We start from the raw sequence: 22,711 nt of genomic DNA on the forward strand, positions 1-22,711 counted from the left end.
AAGGTCGTCTTGTGTTATAACCTGCAGATCAAAAATCTAATATCGGCTATAATGCAAGGACACCACAGGGAAGCTAAAAATCTTGGTACGATCGGCTATTTATCAAAAAATACTTTTATATGCATTGCCGGTAAAGTGGCTATTGAATTTGAGAAGCAGTAGAGCTATCCTAGTTATCTAATTGCAGGAGTAGTGGTAAAAGAGAGTAGGGTTGAACCGGCGACAGCAGTTCTCATCCAAAATGAGCTTCCTTCTAATCCGTAAATCGAGTCAAGGTATAGGAAAGACACGGCTAACGGCCTCCGTGGTCCAGTGGTTGAGTGTTGGGCTCACGATCCGGAGGTCCTGGGTTCGATTCCCGGTGGGGACATATCACAAAAATTACTTTGTGGTCCCTAGTTTGGTTAGGACATTACAGGCTGATCACCTGATTGTCCGAAAGTAAGACGATCCGTGCTTCGGAAGGCACGTTAAGCCGTTGGTCCCGGTTACTACTTACTGATGTAAGTACGTAGTCGTTATATGAGTCATTTCAGGGGCCTTTGGCGGCTCAATAGTAACCCTGACTCCAGGGTTGATGAGGTTGGTAGTTCACCTCACAATCCACACGATAATAGAAGAATAGGATAGACAATCATGGAGAACACAATGAGAATTGAAAAAATAAAGAGTAATAAGTAAAATGTTCAAGTACCCACGTATTTGTATAATTTCAAAGTTTTTAATAAAATGCAACACACTATCGTTATTCTTCGACAGGTCTAACGATAAACATGACCTAAGAAATTATATGTACAAAAGTTTTCTGTTTTTTTTTTTCTACAAAAACAAGATGGAACGCAAAGATCCGTTGAAACATATAACTATAATTTATCAAATAACAGATAACACGAGTTGATAAATTATATAACAACACAACCGTAAATGCCTAGATGCGCTTTTAAGATAATAATATAATTAACATCAAAATGTTAACGCGTCCGTGGTCTAGTGGTAAGAGCGTTAGGCTCACGATCTGGAGGTCCGGGTTCGATTCCCGATGGGGCCATCGTCGAAATCACTTTGTGAGACTGTCCTTTGTTTGGTAAGGACTTTTCAGGCTTGAATCACCTGATTGTCCGAAAAAGTAAGTTGATTCCGTGCTTCGGAGGGCACGTTAAGCCGTTGGTCCCGGCTATTAGCCGTAAAAACACCTCCACCAACCCGCACTGGAGCAGCGTGTATGCAGCGTGTATGCTTCATACCCTCTCCGGTTGATTGTGAGGAGGCCTGTGCCCAGCAGTGGGACGTATATAGGCTGTTTATGTTTTTATGTTTATGTAACATAAAAATGTAGCGGAGTTTTTTAATAGTAACTTCAAAATTTTGATTATTTCGTAAAAAAAATAATCAGTTTCTTGCTCAGTCTCAATTCAGTATTTTTACTGATTGAAGTAAGTATTTATTTTTATTATTTGGGATTTTTTTTGTCCCAACCACAGTTGATATTACGGATTCGTGTTAGAATCCATTAGAAATATTAGTGCTGCAGTACACACCATCTAATTTTATTTTAAGTTATACCTGTCTTTTTCTTAACCGCCGAAAAGGAAAGAGATGTGTAATCGATAGGCATTTATGGAACCCATGTCAATTTTGGGCAGAAATTTAAAAACCCGGATGAATTAAGTTGTTAGCACACGTCAAACGGGTTCCATGTCAGCGAGATGCCTATTTTATTCGCACGGATTATTCATTCATTCACTCGTTCATTTTAAAATTAACAGTTGTCAATCATCCGTCCCTCTTCTTGTCGATGGATAAGAAAATGACGGGTACCTATAACTTAAAATAAAATTAGGTGTGTGCAGGTGTCGGGTATTAAAGTTAAAATACTACCACAAAATCGCTTATCTCTTTCATTCTTGTGTTTAAAGTTCTTATTTTTTTAAATTTTTTTTACTGTATTGTTGGTCAAAAATAAACAGAAGTATTTAGAATCTAAAATAATGAATTTGTGAAGTCACTTCTAGATAATTTTAACTCTTTAAAAACGTTGTGTATTATGTAGAATATAAAATTTAGAAGTGTTGCAAATATAGTCCCAAGGTGTGAATAGTAAAAGGCTATTGCATAAAAGGCGTAAGATAAATGATTTTGGACTAAAGGGGACAAAACGGCCATTTTGGAGTGTGGGGACAGTTTGGATAGGGTCTGGTACAAGGTATGAGATTATGAAACGCAGATTTTATATTCACCATAACAAACATATCATAAGCTCACAACTACCTATATCACGATTGGGGTAATCAGAGGTACATCCATCACAAGATGAACTAACCACACCTCACCGAGCTTTGACCTTGTTCATGATGATGAACTAGATGACAAAACTATTATTAATTAGTGTCACAACACTATTAGTTGGGGGTATCGTTTGTCTTTAAAAGACCGATACCACCAGGGGTATCGTGGGTCCGAAATGTTCAGCCATTAGGCGCGATTTGTTCGCGTTTTCATACCACAGAGTAATTTTATTACTTTATAGATTCCTGCATGCTTGGAGATGTGCATCTGTATCCGTACGGTGCTAAGTACTCTGGGGTATGACAACGTGTGTAAATCGCGTCACCTGGACAAGGACTTTCTGTTAGACCAACGTGATAGGTGGTGAGCCGTATCGCCGTCAATAATGGTCGAGCCAACTATTTAGTATAGTTTTTAGAAGAGTCGAGATTCAAATTCAAATTCAAAAATATCTTTATTCAGTAGGTAACATAGTTACACTTTGAATCGTCAATTTTTACATAACGAACGTCTCATCCGCCAAAAACTACTGCAGCTTCTCACAACCTGTATAGCCGGGGAAAAGAAGCTGCAAGAAAAACCTCGGCACATGGCCCTAGACGTTCTTTGAAAAAATAAAAATAAACATAAAATAATGGTATACAATTGAGTAATTTAGCTGCCTAATATCAGTTCTCAGAAAGTTAATCCCATGCATTCATATCTTTGCATGCATTCATATTCAGAACATCTACGGATGTAAATCGCTCTAGGTTTAAACCTTACCCCAAACACCATCGGAGGGCGAATCTTTTCAAACTTATTGAATAGTTGAAATAAACCCGTGGTATGTTCTAGTTTAATATTTTTATTTAAAGGTGTCATTGCAAATAGATCCTTACAAAGTTTATGTAATGTTCTTTCTAAGTATTTGTATATGAAAGGATAAATAAAGGATAGAGATTTTTGCCGTTGCGTTATCTACTTACTTAGTAGGGTCATTTCCCACGTTCGAGTAATTACATAGCGATGTACGTAAAATTGATGCCGGGCAGCAGCGGTATCAGTACTAGTTGGAGGCCGACGAAATGGATTCTGGTAGGGCTCTAGCTAGAACATCATCGATTGAGAAATTGGTAGGTGTACTGCGGAACGGAAGGCGATTGGGGCAACCACCGTTCTACACGCCCTATCTGTGGAGTATTGAAGGCGATTACTCCACCAACAAGAGCGCAGCTCTTAAATAAAGAGAGTACGTAAAATAAGATTTACAATAAAACTTATTCACGTCCTTAATCCCTTGCGGGTTGAACAGAGCTACTAAAATGTATTTAGTTTGGGAACCTCTGTTCATTTGGTTATTTTTAATATAAGTACCCACCCTACTTAATGTGCCTTATTGTATTGTTTTCTGATAATAAAAAAAAACGTTTTCCAAAAAATATTTTTTTTTCCATTCACGGATTAGGTTTAGGTACAAATCTGAATTCGAACCCACATATTATCCAAATTAACATCTAGGTCATCATCCTACATAGGCCTACGTGGTTATACAGCAACTTCTAAAGCAATTAAAACAGTCCAAACCGCTTATAAAGGTCGTTTCACACAATCTTCTCTCTCATCGCCGCATTTAGACAACATATCTTGCATACAGCTTAGCAAATTTTCACGTGCATTTCGCGAAATCTATAAACGCCCTTGCCTTCTGGCATTAGAGTCTACATCTCGGCTGAAAGGTGGTTGTGCTAAGGTGGTATTGGGTGGAGTTTTCAAACAAATAGTAGACAATACGGCACAGTCAGATTTCATATTAGCTGGACAATGATGGGTGTTGGGTTGCATGTTGGTATGTCAACCTGGTTGCAGGCGACACCGCTTGAGACTAGAAAAGAAAAAAAATGGCGGGCACATTTTTGGATTGGGTTTGGAGTACGTATGTATTGTCGCTGTTGGAGGTTTCTCTCAGACGCCCTGAGCCGAGGTTCGCGCCCAACTGGGCACCCTCAGGCCTGTTGTCTTAACGTTGTACCGGGTGAGAGCCTTCAGCGCTCCCCATTTGTCCGGCCAAGTAGTTAATGCCATCTGCGGCAAATCTACGTACAATAAGTCACGCCAAAAAAAAAGCTGTTGGAGGCGATGGTGGCTCCGGTAAATAAAACTCTTCGAGATGTCGTTAAATATGGACTGTATTGAATTAGAACAAGGAAATTATTTACACAAGTTAATAAGATAAGAAAACATGCCGCGTCGGCAGTCTGTGGCGTAAGTCCAGTAATATTGCCATAGCAAAATATCATCAGCCGTACGACGCCCACTGCTGGGCATAGGCCTCCCCCAAGGATCAGCAAAATAATATATATTACAGTAAAATTTGATGTTAAAGACTTTGACGTTGCCAACAGTCACTGGAAAGGCCAAAATAACATAAGCCCACGACTATACTCCAATTGGGGTAGGCAGAGGTACACCCATCGCAAGATGAACTAGGTACCCTCGCATCACCTAGCTTTTTACATTGTTTTAAGTTTACGCGGTTATTATCATAATTAAAGCACATAATAACGGGTTCTTACCGCGTTTAAATGGAGATATGACAGATATGTCTGCCCGTATAAAATTATGGATCTACCTACTCCACTCCAATCTCATCAGTCATCCCGTGATCATGGCACTTGCAACAGTGTCGAAATATCGGGAGTCTCATATCTCCATTTAAACGCGGTAAGAACCCGTTATTATGTACCTAGCTTTTTGTTCTATACCCCAATTGGGGTAGTCACACCCATCGCAAGATGAACTATGTATCAACGCCTCACCAAGCTTTTTATTAGACCACTGTGTTAGACCAACGTGATAGGTGAGCCGTATCGCCGTCTATAACAGCCTCGGTGGTCCAGTGGTTGATCGTTGGGCTCACGATCCAGAGGTCCCGGGTTCGAATCCCAGTGGGGACATACCACAAAAATCACTGTGATCCCTAGTTTGGTTAGGACATTACAGGCTGATCAACCGATTGTCCGAAAGTAAGATGATCCGTGCTTAGGAAGGCACGTTAAGTAGGTAGTCGTTACATGAGCCATGTCAGGGACCTTTGGGTTGATGAGGATGGTACTCCACCTCACAACCCACGTGATAGAAGTTTTAAGTCTTAAATTTCAAATATGTTCAAATTTTAATATTAAGAAGTTAATGTAACCTAAATAAAGATTTGATCTAAGTACATTATATATCTACCTACCCCCGAATTTACGACCTTGCGATTGCGAGTGCGAAAAAATTAAAAAAGAATTGTAGAAAATTCCCCGAAAACCTTACGAAATCTAAAGTGTTCTATTCAAACTTATTTGACATAAAAAATACTTGCCTAAACTCCAAGAGGCAATACAAATACAAATAAAAACAAGAAAACAATTTCATGAAACACTACAAACCGAAACTTGAAAAAGTTCTGCTTTTCCATAAACTTTCTCGAACAAGCCTTAGAATATTTAAATTAAAAGGTCATGAAAGCAATAATTTAAACTTGAAAATTGCTAAATTTATGTACTTACAAAAGAAATTCTACTACACACACCTTAGTTTTTAGGTACCTTAGTATTGTATAGGTAACATTTTTTGTAGTTACTTCATATCACTTACATCCATCTAAAGAAATGTACTTAGCTATTTATTTAAATGGAGCTCGGTGGCGCAGCGGTAAATGCGCTCGGTCTGCGATTGTTGAAGTTCAGCAACTTTCGCAAAGGCCGGTCATAGGATGGGTGACCACAAAAAAAATGTTTTCATCTCGAGCTCCTCCGTGCTTCGGAAGGCACGTTAAGCCGTTGGTCCCGGCTGCATTAGCAGTCGTTAATAACCGTCAATCCGCACTGGGCCCGCGTGATGGTTTAAGGCCCGATCTCCCTATTAGACATTAATGGGCTGATGATGATGGTTTATTTAAATACTTAAAGGTTTTGTTCGACCCTTTTTAAATTACTTAACCCAATAAAAAGTACGTTTGCAGCCTATTAAAAAGTGAGCCTATAAAAAAGACACATTTCTCCATTTATCGGAATAGCCTATAAAATGCACTTATTTTTATGCAAAAACAGGCCAAACGCACAATAATTCTTGCTCGATATAATTAGTGATTGTAGATGCAAAACAACACCACACGGACTTTATCACTTTTGACCTGTTTTTTAATATCTAGTATAAATTCTATTCACATGAATAATAAAAATACAAACAAGGAAGAAAATAAAATCATACACGGAGTAAAAGCCAGTAGCCTGTTGACAATGGTGCTAATTCCTGCAGACGCCAGCTAATTTTATTTTAAGTTATACCTGTCATTTTCTTATCCGCTGAAAAAGAAAGGGACGGGTAATCGACAGGGATAAAATTTATGGAACACACGTCAATTTTAAGCAGAAATCTAAAACAACCGTCTAAAAATTTTACATCGGCCAATAACCCGACAGATCGTTAAGTAGACAGCACGTCAAACGGATTACATACCAGCGAGATGCCTATTTTATTCGCCCGAGTCATTCATTCGTTTTAAAATTATCTTGTTGACAATCATCCGTCCCTTTCCTTTTCGATGGATAAGAAAATGACGGGTATAACTTAAAATAAAATTAAGTGTCTGCAGGAATCGGGGCCAATATGTGGCCAAAAACACGTCACCATAAGCAGAGAAAAAGAATATCTAATACTACACGTATGGAACGGTAACTCTCCGTCCCGCACCAATGAGGCACTTTCAATACAAAATAATAAACATTACAAATAAAAAATAAACCAGGGATGAACGTGGGTTTAATCATTTGACAGCAAAGCAAAGTTCAGTCGAATTGTATGATAATTGGATTCAATTTTGCTTGGCTATCAAATACTTCAACCCACGTTCATCCCTGGTTTATTTTTTATTTGCAAGGTTGTAAAAAAATATATACTTTTAAATTGGTACGTCTTCCAGCTCACCACATCTAGGCGAAGTGCTAAGAATACTGCCATCTCCCAACAATCACCGAGGAAATGATTTTGAAAACCCCTAGTTTCCAACTAGACAAAACAGTTACTTTTTACTAAATGTCAAAACACGAAATTACTAATGAATTTGTATGAAAAAGCACGCTGTGACGTCATAGAAAAACTTGATAAAATGTCGGACTTATTATTACGTTTTTCTTGATTTAAATTCATAAATAAGTTAAATAGGAAATAGTTTTTGTTAGTTTCAAATCTGTCTTCATTTAGTAATCTAAATTTCATAATTTATCTTGCACTTACACGACGCAATTAAAAAAATATATTTTTATAACCTATAATATTTTCCCGCCAACAGATCCCCACACATGTCACACTAGCCTCCAAGATGGTCGACACACAACACTTCTGCCTGCGGTGGAACAACTACCAGAGCAGCATTACCTCTGCGTTCGAGAACCTTCGAGACGATGAGGACTTCGTCGACGTTACCCTCGCCTGCGACGGGAAATGCCTCAAAGCGCACAGAGTCGTCTTGTCAGCGTGCAGTCCTTACTTTAGAGAGCTGTTAAAAGTGAGTACATACACACATAAGCCCTACATGTGTGGATAAGTAAATGAAAGCAAAATTTAATCCAATATCAAATAATTTCTTTGAATTTTGCTGGAAATACTTATTCACACGAATGTCCAATGATGATTTATACTTAGATTGAAAAATTCGCATGGACAGGATGAAAACCCGGTGGTTCAAGTCCCGTCAGAATCAAAAATTTTTTCGATTTAAATCAAGAGTAGAGAAAAAATTAAGAAAATATCATAGAAAATTAAAAATTGACTTATTTATATTAAAATATTCATAATAATAAATATATAATAATTTATTTATTTATTTAATATGTTTTATTTCTTTTTATTTTGGTGCAATGAAGTGTATTTGTATTGTATTGTATTGTATAAATGCAACATCGATGTAGGTTGCTCTCCAAGGGAACGACAATCACATCTTAGTGGCAGGGTCGTGACCTTTACTTATGCTTATTTATTATTCTTTACTAATTAAATAATATCAAGACAGGCTTTTTCCATAATGAGACACCTACTTCCACCATTTTACCCACTTGCTTTATTTCGAAATAATCGATGGTAACCGTTTTTGGATGCCAAGAATTTGCAAGGTAATCATTTATCGTCTTACTAAATACAGTCGAAATATGAAATTTAATGAATACCAAAAGCCAATAAAATTTAACTAAAAATTAAATGCAGATTTCTCGTTTGCTAGAACTTTATTAATCTACAGACAAGAACGCCATCTAACGACTCTAAAACACAACTTGAAAAATTTCAAAATTTGTATAAAAAGTTGTATATTTTCATAAATATTGCACTAAAAGAAGTGAAATAATAAAAAATAAGTATCAAAAAGACGACAGGCCTTTTGTCAGGTGTGGGGTTCGAACCCACGCTCCCTCTCGGGAACCAGAGCTTAAATCTGGCGCCTTAGACCACTCGGCCAACCTGACTGTGTGACGAGCCGTGGAAATTTCGCACCACATTGAAACAATGCGAAATGATTGTGCAATTCGAAGGCAATTCTTATCTAATACCTAAGTGCGCTAAAATGTTTTTTCAAATAAAACTTAATAAAACTGATCGATTGTTCCAATTTGATTTATGACGATTTGCGTAACCGTTACCAAGAGTCATTAGATTGGGATTTTATCGTAAATAGTAACTGAATAATAATAGGCGATTTTGTAGGTACGCGTAATAGATTTAGATTTTATCTACGTAAATAGAAAAGTGGTGTTTAAATAATTGCTATGATTAAACTGATTAAGCATAATGATCTACGTAATCTAACAACACCTGTACCTGCGCGCGGTAGGTATTTGCTAGTATAGGTAATACTTTAAAAATGCATATTTAAAAAGAGCCAAAAATAATTAAAGCACATAATAACAGGTTCTTACCGCGTTTAAATGGGGATATGAGACTCCCGATATTTCGACACTGTGTGTGTGTGTGTTATTATGTGCTTTAATTATTATAATAACCGCGTAAACTTAAAACAATAGAGTCAAAAATATTTAAAAATAAGTTAAAAAATATTTATTACATTTAATTTACCTATTTGTTAGTTTTTGTAATTTAACAATGTCTTAGTGAGACTCTGATCCTGCAATTTTGCAGGACATTGCATTTATAAAAATGTTATTTAATTTTAAGACCTTAATAATCTTCTTCTTCTTCTTTTATTTTATCTATCTATCTTCTTCTTCTTGCCTTAATAATTATAAATAAATAATAATAGTAGCATGATAGGGATAATGGTGCCGATTCCAATACACACCATCTAATTTTATTTTAAGTTATACCTGTCATTTTCATATCCGCCGAAAAGGAAAGGGACTTTTTATGCAGAAATTTAAACAACCTTCTCGAAATTTTACATTGGACATTATGCCGACAGAATTAAATTGAGAGCACACGTCAAACGGGGGGTCAAATTAAATTAGGATGTGTCTGCAGGAATCGGGGCCATTTACCTACTATCATTTGATCTCATAAACCGCATAGTCACAGGTGATCAACCCAGGCCTATACAATCTTCCATCATGATAACTTTGACCTAGGCATCAACCATTTACCAGATAAACTATACAATGCTTATCAAGAAATAGAAGCCAGTTTAAGCTGATGAAAAATAACCTCACTTTTTCGTTTAACTTATTTACTAATTTGAATTATGAATCACGCAACAATGAGTACGACGTTTGACCATGTTTGGTGACGACGTCAGGTTTTTCTTTCTCATACAAACGCCATGTAATTTAATGCTTTTGACATTTCGTAAAAAGTATCTAATTTGAATACCTTGCCACCTAGCCTTAGTATTATAACCTAAGAAACATCTGAGTTTAAGTCCCTGTCCATTAGTGAGACATGCGTAAATAATAATTATTATTAAATTTATAACAATAGTAAATAATTTTTAAACGACGTTCCACAAAACCGTTTACACAGGTGGACTACAGCGCCAATAAGTTTTTATAAGTCATTATATGCCTTGTTCCCTGGTCTTTCAAGACGATTTTCGCAGAGTCCACTTGTACTATTTCGTCATGTGACCTAACCTAACCTAATAACAAGCGGAAAGAATGGAGAGGTCGCAATTTTCCACCATTGACGTCATTGGATATTATAAACAGACATACAAGGTCGCATTATAATAATTATTTTTACTATATAATTACGGAACCCTAAAAATCAAGAGATGGTCCGCATAATTAAGTAGATATTTACTACATTTTTTTTTTAATTAAAGAATTGGCCTTTCTATGGCACTGTGCATATATTATTATTATTTTTTTATTTATTAAACACGTCCATCTAATCCGATCCACCAATATATACGAGTACTTATATGATTAAGTTAAGCCGGTGTCTTAATTATCTTCTATCTCTCTTATACATATCGTAGGTGAAAGAAAGAAAAGAAAGAAAGAAACATTTATTATTTAGGACACCGCAGACACGGATTACATATATATACATTAACAAGTAAATCATTAATCATTCAATTATTAAGTGGACATCACTGTTGTAAATATAACCTGACCTAACCTCAAAACCTTTCCACCAGTCGACGCCATGCAAGCACCCAGTGATCGTGCTGCAAGACGTGGCATTCACAGACCTCCACGCCCTGGTGGAGTTCATCTACCACGGCGAGGTCAACGTGCACCAGCGCAGCCTCTCCTCATTCCTGAAGACGGCTGAGGTCCTCCGCGTTTCCGGCCTCACACAGAACGACGATGCACAAGGAGTGAGTATTGTTTTTACAAACATAGAAGTCGATTCCGCTTATGATATTTATCCTCTGAATATGATTAATTTTGGTCTCAATTATTCATGTTGAGTTTTATATTAGTTTGTTTGTCTTACAAAAGCTATGGCATGTATGCCTGTCATCCATTTTGGAACGGACAGAGCTGAATGCAAGAAGTATTTCAATTGTTTAAGTCAGAGGGGGTGACCCTAGGTCTGCGTCTTACCTGGTCCAACGCCTGTCAGTGGCTGTGCAGCGGGGCAATGCCGCTAGTGTAATGGGTTCGTTTGGACCAGGTCAGATTCAGAACACTTAAACGCCTAGTTGAACGTGACGAAGTTACGTATCTTTCTGATTATGCGACAAATTTTAAATTGATTAAGACATTGTAAACAATGAATTCCGCCACTTATAATATTCGCAATGAAAATCACCAAGCATCATTGATATTTGTTATAAAGAAATGTTAACTTATTCATGTATGTTTTCCTTCACGTCGCTAGCTTATTAAGCCCTAATGAACGGTTTGTCTGCCCACAGCCGCTGGTGCAGAGCCTCGCCCGCGCGGCCGCCGCCGCCGCGTCGTCCCCGCACACCCCGCCGCAGCCCGCGCACACCCCGCACACGCCCAGCTACACCGAGAAGCTCGAGGAAGCTCTCATGTCTCACCAACCACCCACAAACCTCCAGCCTATGCGCCGTATCCCGATCCCGCCGCGGCGCATGAGCCGTTCAGCAGACAACTCCCCTGACGTCATCAAACGCGTCCGCCACGACAACAACAATACTGAACAGCCGCAGATCCACGCAACAGACTTCTCTACCAAGAACCACTCTATGATGAACAACTCGCGCCATGAAGGCGGTAATAACGGGAATGGTATCTCTAACAGCAGCTCGTCACCGTCTCCAAGGCTCATGGATGAAGTCAAGAATGAGCCCCTGGACATGATATGCGGGTCAAACGCCGACATTGACAGGAGCACCGATGACACGCCCCCACACTCCCACAGGCCAATTGTGAGTTGGTAAAAATCAACCATTTTGTTTTCTCTAATGACGTCACGAACAGCCTCCGTGGTCTAGTGGTTAGAGCGTTACGCTCACGATCTGGAGGTCCGGGTTCGATTCCCGATGGGGACATTGTCGAAATCACTTTGTGAGACTGTCCTTTGTTTGGTAAGGACTTTTCAGGCTTGAATCACCTGATTGTCCGAAAAAGTAAGATGATTCCGTGCTTCGAAGGGCACGTTAAGCCGTTGGTCCCGGCTATTAGCCGTAAAAACACCTCCACCAACCCGCAGTGGAGCAGCGTGGTGGAGTAAGCTCCATACCCCCTCCGGTTGATTGAGGGGAGGCCTGTGCCCAGCAGTGGGACGTATATAGGCTGTTTATGTATGTATGTAATGACGTTTATTGACGATTTCCACTGAACCCAAAACGGCAATCCCGGAATTTCGTTACTCATTCCTTTCACAAATTGAAAAAAATAAAACAACGCTGTTTTTTCCGGATAAGTTCCAAAGAAAAATTAATTTAATGTACATCTAAGGAAAAACAAAACCAAATGTAGGTCAGGCTCAGGTCTTGAATTTTTCCATAAATAATCAAATTAATCAAAGACAAAGATCAAAGGAGTCTAAGTGAATAAACGAATCACGTCAAAAAAAGTTTGTGGGAGAGGAAAAGGTTCCTGACCTAGACAACTCCCGTATTTCCTGTTATTACGGAAACGTTCTAAATGTAGTATTATTTCTTACACCTTGTTTACAAATTCCTTCAGCCTCACCTATTATTTGACTGCAACTATTAAGAAAAACTACAGGCTAATTTTAGTCAAGCCATTTAAATGACAGCTGCTACTTAATCGGAATTTCAATTCTAGTGGTTTCTAAAAATTTGGATCCATAGACGTTTTTTTTTTGTTTTGTTTTTCCCCGAAGGGTAAGGCAAAGGGGACTATGCCCATACAGCCATGTCTGACGTATTTTTTTTCTTGATGATTAATGAAATGATGAAAGGTGATGATGATGAAACCTAAGCCCCCACCCTCGGAGTAGACTCCTACTCCGAACCCCAAACGAATTAACTCAAAAGTCCGCATAAACTTTTGAGTTATGAAGCGGCTTCCCGGTACGAAGCGAAAATAGGCAGATACACTTTGTTCATTAAATACTCCAATATAATAACACTCGCGAACGTCTTCCGACTAACTTAATGCGATCATTAACCACAAAACACCACTTCGTATTAATTATTTAGATTACTCAATGAAGAAAGCAACTGTCCCGTTCCCGTTTCCCGCCGAAAAGCCTGACAGCTGCTACTTAATCGGAATTTCAATTCTAGTGGTTTCTAAAAATTTGGATCCATAGACGAAAGAAGACACCAAGTTGTTTATGTTCTAAGTAACGAAAGTACTTATGAATTCCGCGGTAGATATGTGACAATGACGTTACCGCGTATTAGACAGGTGGTCCAGTGCTAGCGACAAAGCTGGACTACTGATATATACCTAGATCGTCAAGCATCTTTTAATCATCATCACCAGCCCATTAACGTCCTCACTGCTGGGGCACGGGCCTTCTCTATGGATGGATAGGGAGATCGGGCCTTAAACCACCACGCGGGCCCAGTGCGGATTGGTGGTTATTAACGACTGCTAATGTAGCCGGGACCAACGGCTTAACGTGCCTTCCGAAGCACGGAGGAGCTCGAGATGAAAACTTTTTTTTGTGGTAACCCATCCTATGACCGGCCTTTGCGAAAGTTGCTTAACTTCAACAATCGCAGACCGAGCGCGTTTACCGCTACGCCACCGAGCTCCTCAATCTCATCTTTTAATCGAATCTTTTAATACGTGGCCTTAATTGGTGTTCAATACATACATAAACAGCCTATACACGTCCCACTGCTGAGCACAGGCCTCCCTTCAATCAATCGGAGAGTGTATGGCGCATACTCTACCACGCTGCTCCAGTTCGGGTTGGTGGAGGTGTTTTTACTGCTAATAGCCGAGCCCAATGGCTTAACGTGCCCTCCGAAGCACGGAATCATCTTACTTTTTCGGACAATCAGGTGATTCAAGCCTGAAAAATCCTTACCAAACAAAGGACAGTCTCACAAAGTGATTTGACGATGTCCCCATCGGGAATCGAACCCGGACCTCCAGATCGTGAGCCTAACGTTCTAACCACTAGACCATGGAGGCTGTTCAATACATATTCGAACACAAATAAAAATATAGATGTATAAATAATGTGCAATGTGTGTGTGTATCCAAATATCTCAGGGACTATCTTTACGATGGCGGCAAGCCTCGAACGTATATTTTTATATGTAGTTGGTAAAATCGCCTATTTCCCTTTTGGGGTAGGCAGAGACCACGGAATTCCACCATAAAAGTCGCGTATTTTTTTTTTTACTTGGTAGTTTTTTTTTTAATTCCTCTTCTTAAAGAGGTTAAGAAAGTGTTGACGGTGTAACGAGTTTATCCAGAAGATGACTATTCAGTCTTACCTTAACATCTTAACTATTCTTAACGCCGAGATTTCCAGACACAATAGTTATACGTTAGGTTTCGGATTTTAAAAGTACATTCGGGCTTACGACTTTAAGGGAACATCGGTCGCGGAAGTGCATACCACTCCTTGCTCGTACGCCGAATTTTGGAAATCGCAAACAGTTGTTATAAATGGAGAATGTATTAACACGTTGACAGTCCTCATACAAAATGTTTTTTTTTTGTTTTGACTTCCTTGTAAGTACCGCATATTACCTGAATTTTAATACGTCCTGTTAACGGAAATAATAAAAAATGAATTCTAAACACTTCACAACACCTATTGAGTGCAATAGAAAGTAAACCATATCTCCTACTATCCTGAAAAATTTGAAATTTCAAAGGCCGCACTCATGGCACTGAACAAGTATGGGTCACGGACGTATGGAGCTAGTCATCACTGTACTGGCAACGTGTTAAGATGGCGCACACCAGCGCCCTCCTGTCAATGTCATCCAAATGCCACAAGATCCTTATCGATCTTTTAACACTTTCAAGGAAAGAACGTCCAATGACGTTCCGATTCCAATTTGTCATACTCTCATAAAACTTATGAACCATCAATGACCCATGGTCTCTGTCCGTGAAAGGGTTAATATGGAAGGCATAGTTAATTTCTGGTATTTACCTTATTAACTGACCTACATCTCTCTCCAATTGAACATTCATTCATTTATTTTTATTAGGGAAGTCGCTTAAAAGAAAAGTAACAATACCGCGTGAGAAATTTTTATTTTTTTAGCGGACATTTTTTCCGATGTAGGTACGTGTACTAGATTCAAGATAATTTATAAAATTCTAATTAAGTACTAAATAAAGACAGATCTAAAACTAACGAAAAAAATTTCTTTTTTCTATTTAACATATTTATGAATTTTAATCAAGGAAAACGTAATAAGTCCGACATTTTATCACATTTTTCTATGACGTCACAGTGTGCTTTTTCATACAAATTCTATAGTAATTTCGTATTTTGACGTTTAGTAAAAAGCAACTGATTTGACTGATCACCTGATTGTCCGAAAGTAAGATGATCCATGCTTCGGAAGGCACGTTAAGCCGTTGGTCCCGGTTACTACTCACTGATGTAAGTAGTCGTTACATGAGCCATGTCAGGGGCCTTTGGCGGCTCAGTGATAACGGTTGATGAGGTTGGTATTCCACATCACAACCCACACGATAAGAAGAGAAGATTGATTTGACTAGTTGGAAATTAGCCTTTTCTTATAATTCAAATTCAAAAATATCTTTATTCAGTAGGTAACATAGTTACACTTTGAATCGTCAATTTTTACATAACGAACGTCTCATCCGCCTAAAACTACTGCAGCTTCTCACAACCTGTATAGCCGGGGAAAAGAAGCTGCAAGAAAAACCTCGGCACAGGGCCCTAGACGTTCTTTAAAATATTTTTTTTATATAATATTTCATTTAGTTATTATATTGTGTAGTCGCTAGTCGCTAGCAGTGGTTCAGACCCTACGCTCCGTCTAGCGCACTAGAATCTATACCCAGAAGCCATCCGAGTCCAATGACAAACGATTGTTGTGAGTCCGCGTGACGACCGATTGAGCGATAAAAGCGTCATTTTAGCGCTCCCGACCTAGTGCCCCAATGGAACTTCCAATTTTGAAATTTAAATTTACAATTTCGAATAATTTAAAAAAATTATAAGGGAATTAAAAAGGCCACATCGAAGCAATTCTGCTATAAAAGCAATATTGCTATTTGACATTTGTTTGCATTGCGCACTTACTTTTGTATTTGTATATGAATATATTAAAATTAAGTATCTACGAAAATCCTGTTTTCATTAGAGACTAGAAATATCTTACTTCAAAATCTGAAAAGTCGCTCAGTAGGTAAATATAAACCCTAAGAAATCCTAAGTTATTTACCAGAGCTAATTCCAACTGGGTCGGTCGGGAGCCTTCGCGAAATATTTCTTATAAAAAAAGTTTCGCTATTCCAAAGTTAGATTGGAATGCTATCTTAGATAGTTGATGAGGAAACTTCGTTTTGTTAATAACATTTTTAATTTAGCCCATTGGGCACCGGAATGAGGGACGAATTAGTTTTATTTTTTCCTAAAACTTTTGATTAAAACTTCAAGTTTGGCTCCTAATCGTATCCGTAATAACTTGAATAACTTTAATTAATCACTAGAACAACTCCGTAGGCTAATACTACCGCGTCAGTAGTAAAATAATCCATTTCGTCGAAATCGTCAAAGATAACCAATAGTAAAGAGTGGACAAGTCAAAATACTAATATGCCTAAATGCTTGTGTCTCAGGGAGGCGGGCCGCCCTCACACAGCTCTGCAGAGGCCGAAGACCGCACGCCACCGCCGCAGCTACCACCGTCGCCATTCATACAACCAGCTGACACAAAACTATTCGCTCCATCTAACACTTACAACTTCAGCATGGCGGCTCTAACTGAACACCCATCTCTGGCCGGTAAGTTTAACCTTTTAATGAAATATAAATTAGTTGAATGTGTGTGTGTGTGTGTCGTATAATAAATAACAGTAGAAAAAATGTGGAATGATGATGCAAACATAAGTTTTGTGGTCTTTCCAGGTCTCTCAAGTCCACTTACTCCAGACGGCATGGCGAGCACATCCCAAGGTGAGTGTTGGCTTGTCTAGCAACAAGTTTATTTTATGCATTACCTACATATATTGAAACAAACGATATTTTTAATGCACTGTCTGTCGTATGCCACCATCACCGCTTCCTCTCTGCTCTGTCATTATTAGGTTTATATATCATTATTAGGTTTATATTTTTACAAAATGTATGAGGCAATTATCACGTGACATATATTTATACTATATGTATTATAATTATGATATTATCTCCTCCTAACCTCTGTATATGTCTTCATTTTGTGCTCTGTGTTCTGTATTAAAACTATTAATGTTAGCTTTTTGTGTTTTGGTTCGATGGAGACGCGTAGGTAAAATATATTTTCATTTTCTTACTCAGACCATTATCAGTTCTGTACGTTTAGAAATGAGAAATGTTTTATCATTGAACCAAAACGCAATGTGGCGTGCATGTTTATCGTATTGTATAATAGTTTAATGTATACTATAAAATGAAGATATGCTAGCTTGTTTTCTAGATGTGACTTGAAAAAAATTGTGTGCTAGGGCTCCCTCTCCTACGTCTCCACATTAGGTTTCTTTTGATTAATTTCAATTTGCAACTTTATTTCTTTTAACTTTTGAGTTTTCATAACCTTTACCATTCCACTCTCATTATCAACATGATAGCAATATCATAAATGCACTGAACTTTGTAACTCATGTCTATTTAATTGGCAGTAAAATGTTTATAACACAAAAAAATGTTTTTAAAATTTATAAAAAACAAATCACAATCGAAATTGGTTTCCAAAAAGTCGACCACCAACGCGCAATGTTAGTATTGTTTCCGGATAAGTTATTTATTTTATATGCGAAAGACGACGGATCCCATGAATCATTCGTGTTTCTAAAAACATACTCAAATTACCCTTAATCACATTGTCTTGGGAAATTACGTGTAAAATAATAACTGGGGACATTCAAGATTGGACAATGGAATTTTAGTAATGGTAACGTGATGTTGAAAACAATCAATTATTTCATTGAGGAGTATAACGCTTTGTTCGAGATATTTGAAACTGCACTCGGAACCTCGCTGCTGTTGTGATAACAGCGGGCGAGTTACTCATCATCATCGCGCGCTTGGCTAGGCCGCTAGCTCGAGCTCTAGGTCGCTAGCTCGACATAATACTAATACCGCTTCACATTATATGCGACGCGACGGAAGGCTATCATCAAAACCTAAAGGGGGGTGGCGGTGCTTAAAAAATAAGAGAGGCTACGATAAAAGAGAGTGCATTAAAAGTGCGTTCGGAAGCTTCCACGGGGCTAACTGCTTGTGTTGTGACCAGGTGGCGCCCGCACCCCCCAGGAAGATTACAGATGCGAGCCCTGTAACAAGAGCTTGTCTTCCCTGACGCGGCTCAAACGGCATATTCAGAACGTTCACATGAGACCCTCGAGGGAGCCAGTGTGTAACATATGCCGGCGGGTTTACTCCAGTCTGAACAGTCTGAGGAACCACAAATCGATCTACCACCGCAAGCAGCAAGCGCCGCCGGCGCCGGCCGGCCAGGGGCCCTTCTTCCCGGTCAACTGACGCCCGCCCCGCGCCGCGCGCGTCGAGCGCCCCCCCGCGCGCTACCGCCGCGCCCCTCCGTTGCCATACGAAAACACGTTGCCATTCGAAGAAACAAAGCTGCCATCCTAACCACCTAAACGCCATAGTCTTGCCCTTAGACCTTCGTTAAGTTTAAAAAGTGTATTGCGATAATGTTCCTAACATGTACATAGCATAGATTTACATGTACTTTGCATGCGCACCGCAAACTATATCTATGTATCTATAATTTATTCGTAACTAAATGATGTATTAACGCTTCAGTGTAAGGGTAGACCGTTGGTACGTTCCTGTGGCTTCCGGGATGTAGGTACAAACGGCGCTACGCTTACACAAACTTGCCTTTCTGGAACCAATTGGGACATCTCTGACACACATAACCACCAACGTTTCATTTAAAAAGCGCATTAGTCAAATTCGAAAAATTTTTGAACACGTTGAATTGCCTCTACAATGTACGAGTTATAATCGGTAATGGTCGTAATCGCCACGGGGTATGTTAATATTAACTGTGCCAATTGGTTCCTTCGGAACGGGACCTGTTGGATGCGAGCGGCTGGTGTTGGATGCGATGGGTCCGCTGTGTTGACTAATGCGCTAATGTTGGTCGTTATGTGTGGCGCAGTGGGGCCCCTGGGCGCGGGCCACCGCTGCGAGGTGTGCGGCAAGCTGCTGTCGACGCGGCTCACGCTCAAGCGGCACACGGAGCAGCAGCACCTGCAGCCGCTGCACTCGGCGCGCTGCAGCCTCTGCCACAAGGTGTTCCGCACCCTCAACTCGCTCAACAACCACAAGAGCATCTACCACCGGCGCCAGCGCGGCGTGCCGCCGCCGCCCGCGCAGCCGCAGAACCTCACCACCACCCCCGACAAGCTCCCCCCGCCGCACAACATCGACTTCTACAAGTTCAAAGACCAGTTCAACGTCTAAACGCGTTCTTAATTTAAAAGGTAATATTTTCTTTTTAAATAATAATTAATTATATTTTCCCCCGGGATTCGTTATTAATATTGATTGATATATTTAGATTTTTCCTTATACATTTATTTTTTATTTAAAATGATCTTTGAACTTGTAGAAGTTGCAACGGGGATCGATCATGACATGAAGCATCACAATCGATGATCTATTCGAAATGACGGCTTTCGACATTCCAATTGTTACACGGGAGGGCGAACCAGATCGAGTTCTTTATTCAAAATTGTTAAATTTATGTTCTGTCGACATCGACGCCCGAAGAGTGCAATACTGCGGCATTATGAGAAATTCCTGAATTTTTACTCTACGTTAATGTGTGACAATAAGGCGAAGAGAAAAATTAATATTTTGAGAAAAGATAAAAATCTTGGTGCTGTAAATTTATATATTAGGCTTAAATTTATAAAAATGAATGAACAGTGTTCGTGTAAGTAACAAAAGAGGCATATTGTTTTCAATATTGTGTTCATTTTTGGCGTTTTGCAATTTATTTATTTCTGTATTTTATCTGCTGATCTCACTCTTAGATATTTATACGAGATTACTAAAATGATATATAAAATATACGCAGATGTATAATTGGCTTATGAGGCTTGAAATTTACTCGTTATGTTTAGGTGTTTTTGTTCATTGAATATAAGACTGAATGATCATAGCACCGATAGAGAGGATTGTGGAATTGTTTTGTTTCATAAAAATTGTAACCGCAGAAAGCACTGTACACAGACAACCGGACTCAACATTACGGACACAGACTTCGCTGGCCGACTCTACTATATTCTCGTATAAGTTTGCACATATCCACTACCCAACAACAAATCAAATCAAATCAAATCAAATCAATTTATTTGCGAGAACACATCTAACACACATCGTGTTTCAAGTACATTACTTGGTTACTAATGAAGTACCCCAGCTGCTTCCATGCTACCTAATTAATGTACTGGCACATAACGTTTGTGGGCAAGTAACGTGCAATCTGCTACGAGAATTGGACAACATACCAGACACACATATAGCATCACACATATACCTACAATATTTATCACATGCTTAGATAGGTCGACTTTTTCCCACATATTTAAGTTTCTACGTCGACTTAGTCATCATTTGCTGTTATTTTCGGTTATTTTTTCACCCTTTATGCAAAACCAATGCAAGTGAATCACTCAGTGCCATTTTAAACAAATGAATATGGCTATATTATTACGTAATATACTTTTCGTGTTCCAAATTAGGTTGTGTTCAAATTCAAATTCGTTTATTGCAAAAAAATGTGGTACATATATGGTAGTAAAAGTAATAAATATTATAGTTTCACTCGAATAAAGAGGCTATTTTAGACTGATATATGAAAATTGAGGCTTTGAAAATAATCACGCGGTATTTAACGTGTTAGCTATTAGAACCCTATTTAAAATCACAATATTGTAGTGAAGTGCGCCGACGACGATTTGATTGGAATATTACTTTAGGATTTATTAAAAACAAAGGGCAGCTACTTAAACATAAGATCAAACACTTTTTTAAGTTCTCTAAAATGTTTAAATATTAAAAAATCTACAACTACCCTAAAAAATACACTGAAAATGGTCGTTAAATCTACAAAACATTTGAATGAAAACCCTTTTTGGAACACGTCCCTAGTTTAGTCAAACCCTAGTTTACTTTTTCAACCATGAGTCTATCATTTTGTGTTCGTTCTTTTTTTTGTTTCGTTGTATTCCCTTAGCGCCTAACTTTTTTATTACCTATTAATAATTATTATTGTTTTTATTCATCGACTCTTTTTATTTTGTACATTGTCTACTTACACACCTTGTTGCTGTTTCGTTGTACAATTGTAATTAAATTACACATTATTATTATTATTATTACATTATAATACATATTAGGTAATAGTATAAACTTTAATAATTCTCAGTGTTAAATGTTCCTAAATTTGAACAGAAACTTTTAATGAAATAGTTCAAGATCAACATTTTTTTGCTTGCCATAAAATAAGCTGTGTTTCTGTTGGTATGGATATCTTGCCTTTAATTCGCTATGTTTACACCTTTACAAAACCTATAGTAAAGAGAATCTTAGCAACAGCGTTACCTCAAAAATAATGTATTTGGCTCAAGGCGTAAGGTACCTGATGTACCTAGTACAAAATATTTCTAAATAACTCTGTGACTATATATAGCCACTGGTAGTCTCAGTACAAGGACTCTGTCATAGATAAGGCGTTACATGCAATGAAGTATCAAATATCACTGAAACATACCCTTCAAACCCAGCATGACTTGCACTAATGAGTTATAAATTTATCTTAAGTGCAGTTTTTATTTTTAAATAATATAGGCTCTATCTAAGATTGATCATGCTTACCCAGCAAACGCCTTTTCACTCTAGCCTTGAAGCTCTCAGATTATAACGAGTTGGAAAAACAGAGGACGGCAGATAGGTCCAATCCTTCGCTGTTCGCATTAAAAAGGAAACGGGAAAACGTTTAGTGCGGATTGGTGGTATATCCACAACATAAGGATGAAATACCTATTCCTAGCTGTCCGTAGATGGAATGGAGTGGGTGGAATTAACTCGTGAAGTTCCCGCACATCCTCACCGAAATGTGTCCTATAAATAATTACCCGAAATAATATAATATTATTTCGGGTAGCTACCCTTTGGAGTCGAGTTTTTACTAACACAGTTCACTCGACCATTATAACCGGCGATATGGCTTTTATTGGTCTAACAGAAAGCACGGCGAGGTGTAACGTATGACTACCCCAATTGGGTTATAGTCGTGAACTTATGTAATATGTTATGTTACAAATAACAATGACAACTGTATGCATTATACGCTCAGTAAAATCTTGTCCTACAAAGT

At 38.4% G+C, this 22,711-nt stretch overlaps 1 protein-coding gene and 1 non-coding gene across 5 annotated transcripts in view; one reads left to right on the forward strand and one right to left on the reverse strand.

Annotated features, from left to right (window-relative positions):
• LOC126372161 (broad-complex core protein isoforms 1/2/3/4/5) overlaps window positions 1–22,711 on the forward strand; it is a 167,783-nt gene that overhangs the window by 140,627 nt on the left and 4,445 nt on the right. For 2 of the 4 annotated variants that reach the window (XM_050017800.1, XM_050017801.1), the window contains 6 exons: window positions 7,604–7,819; window positions 10,895–11,077; window positions 11,621–12,100; window positions 16,938–17,103; window positions 17,227–17,274; window positions 18,590–18,943. In XM_050017800.1, the coding sequence (XP_049873757.1) occupies window positions 7,634–7,819; window positions 10,895–11,077; window positions 11,621–12,100; window positions 16,938–17,103; window positions 17,227–17,274; window positions 18,590–18,837 (1,311 nt within the window). In that variant the 5' untranslated portion in view covers window positions 7,604–7,633 and the 3' untranslated portion in view covers window positions 18,838–18,943. Of the gene's footprint in view, window positions 1–7,603; window positions 7,820–10,894; window positions 11,078–11,620; window positions 12,101–16,937; window positions 17,104–17,226; window positions 17,275–18,589; window positions 18,944–19,483; window positions 20,648–22,711 lie in introns of those variants that run through there. The other 2 variants (XM_050017802.1, XR_007567119.1) reach the window with 2 other exon arrangements.
• Window positions 8,688–8,771, reverse strand: Trnal-uaa (transfer RNA leucine (anticodon UAA)). Its single transcript has one exon. It is a non-coding gene; the product is annotated as a tRNA-Leu (tRNA).

The sequence above is a fragment of the Pectinophora gossypiella genome, chromosome 13 (assembly GCF_024362695.1).
Source record: "Pectinophora gossypiella chromosome 13, ilPecGoss1.1, whole genome shotgun sequence".
Lineage (NCBI taxonomy): Eukaryota > Metazoa > Arthropoda > Insecta > Lepidoptera > Gelechiidae > Pectinophora > Pectinophora gossypiella.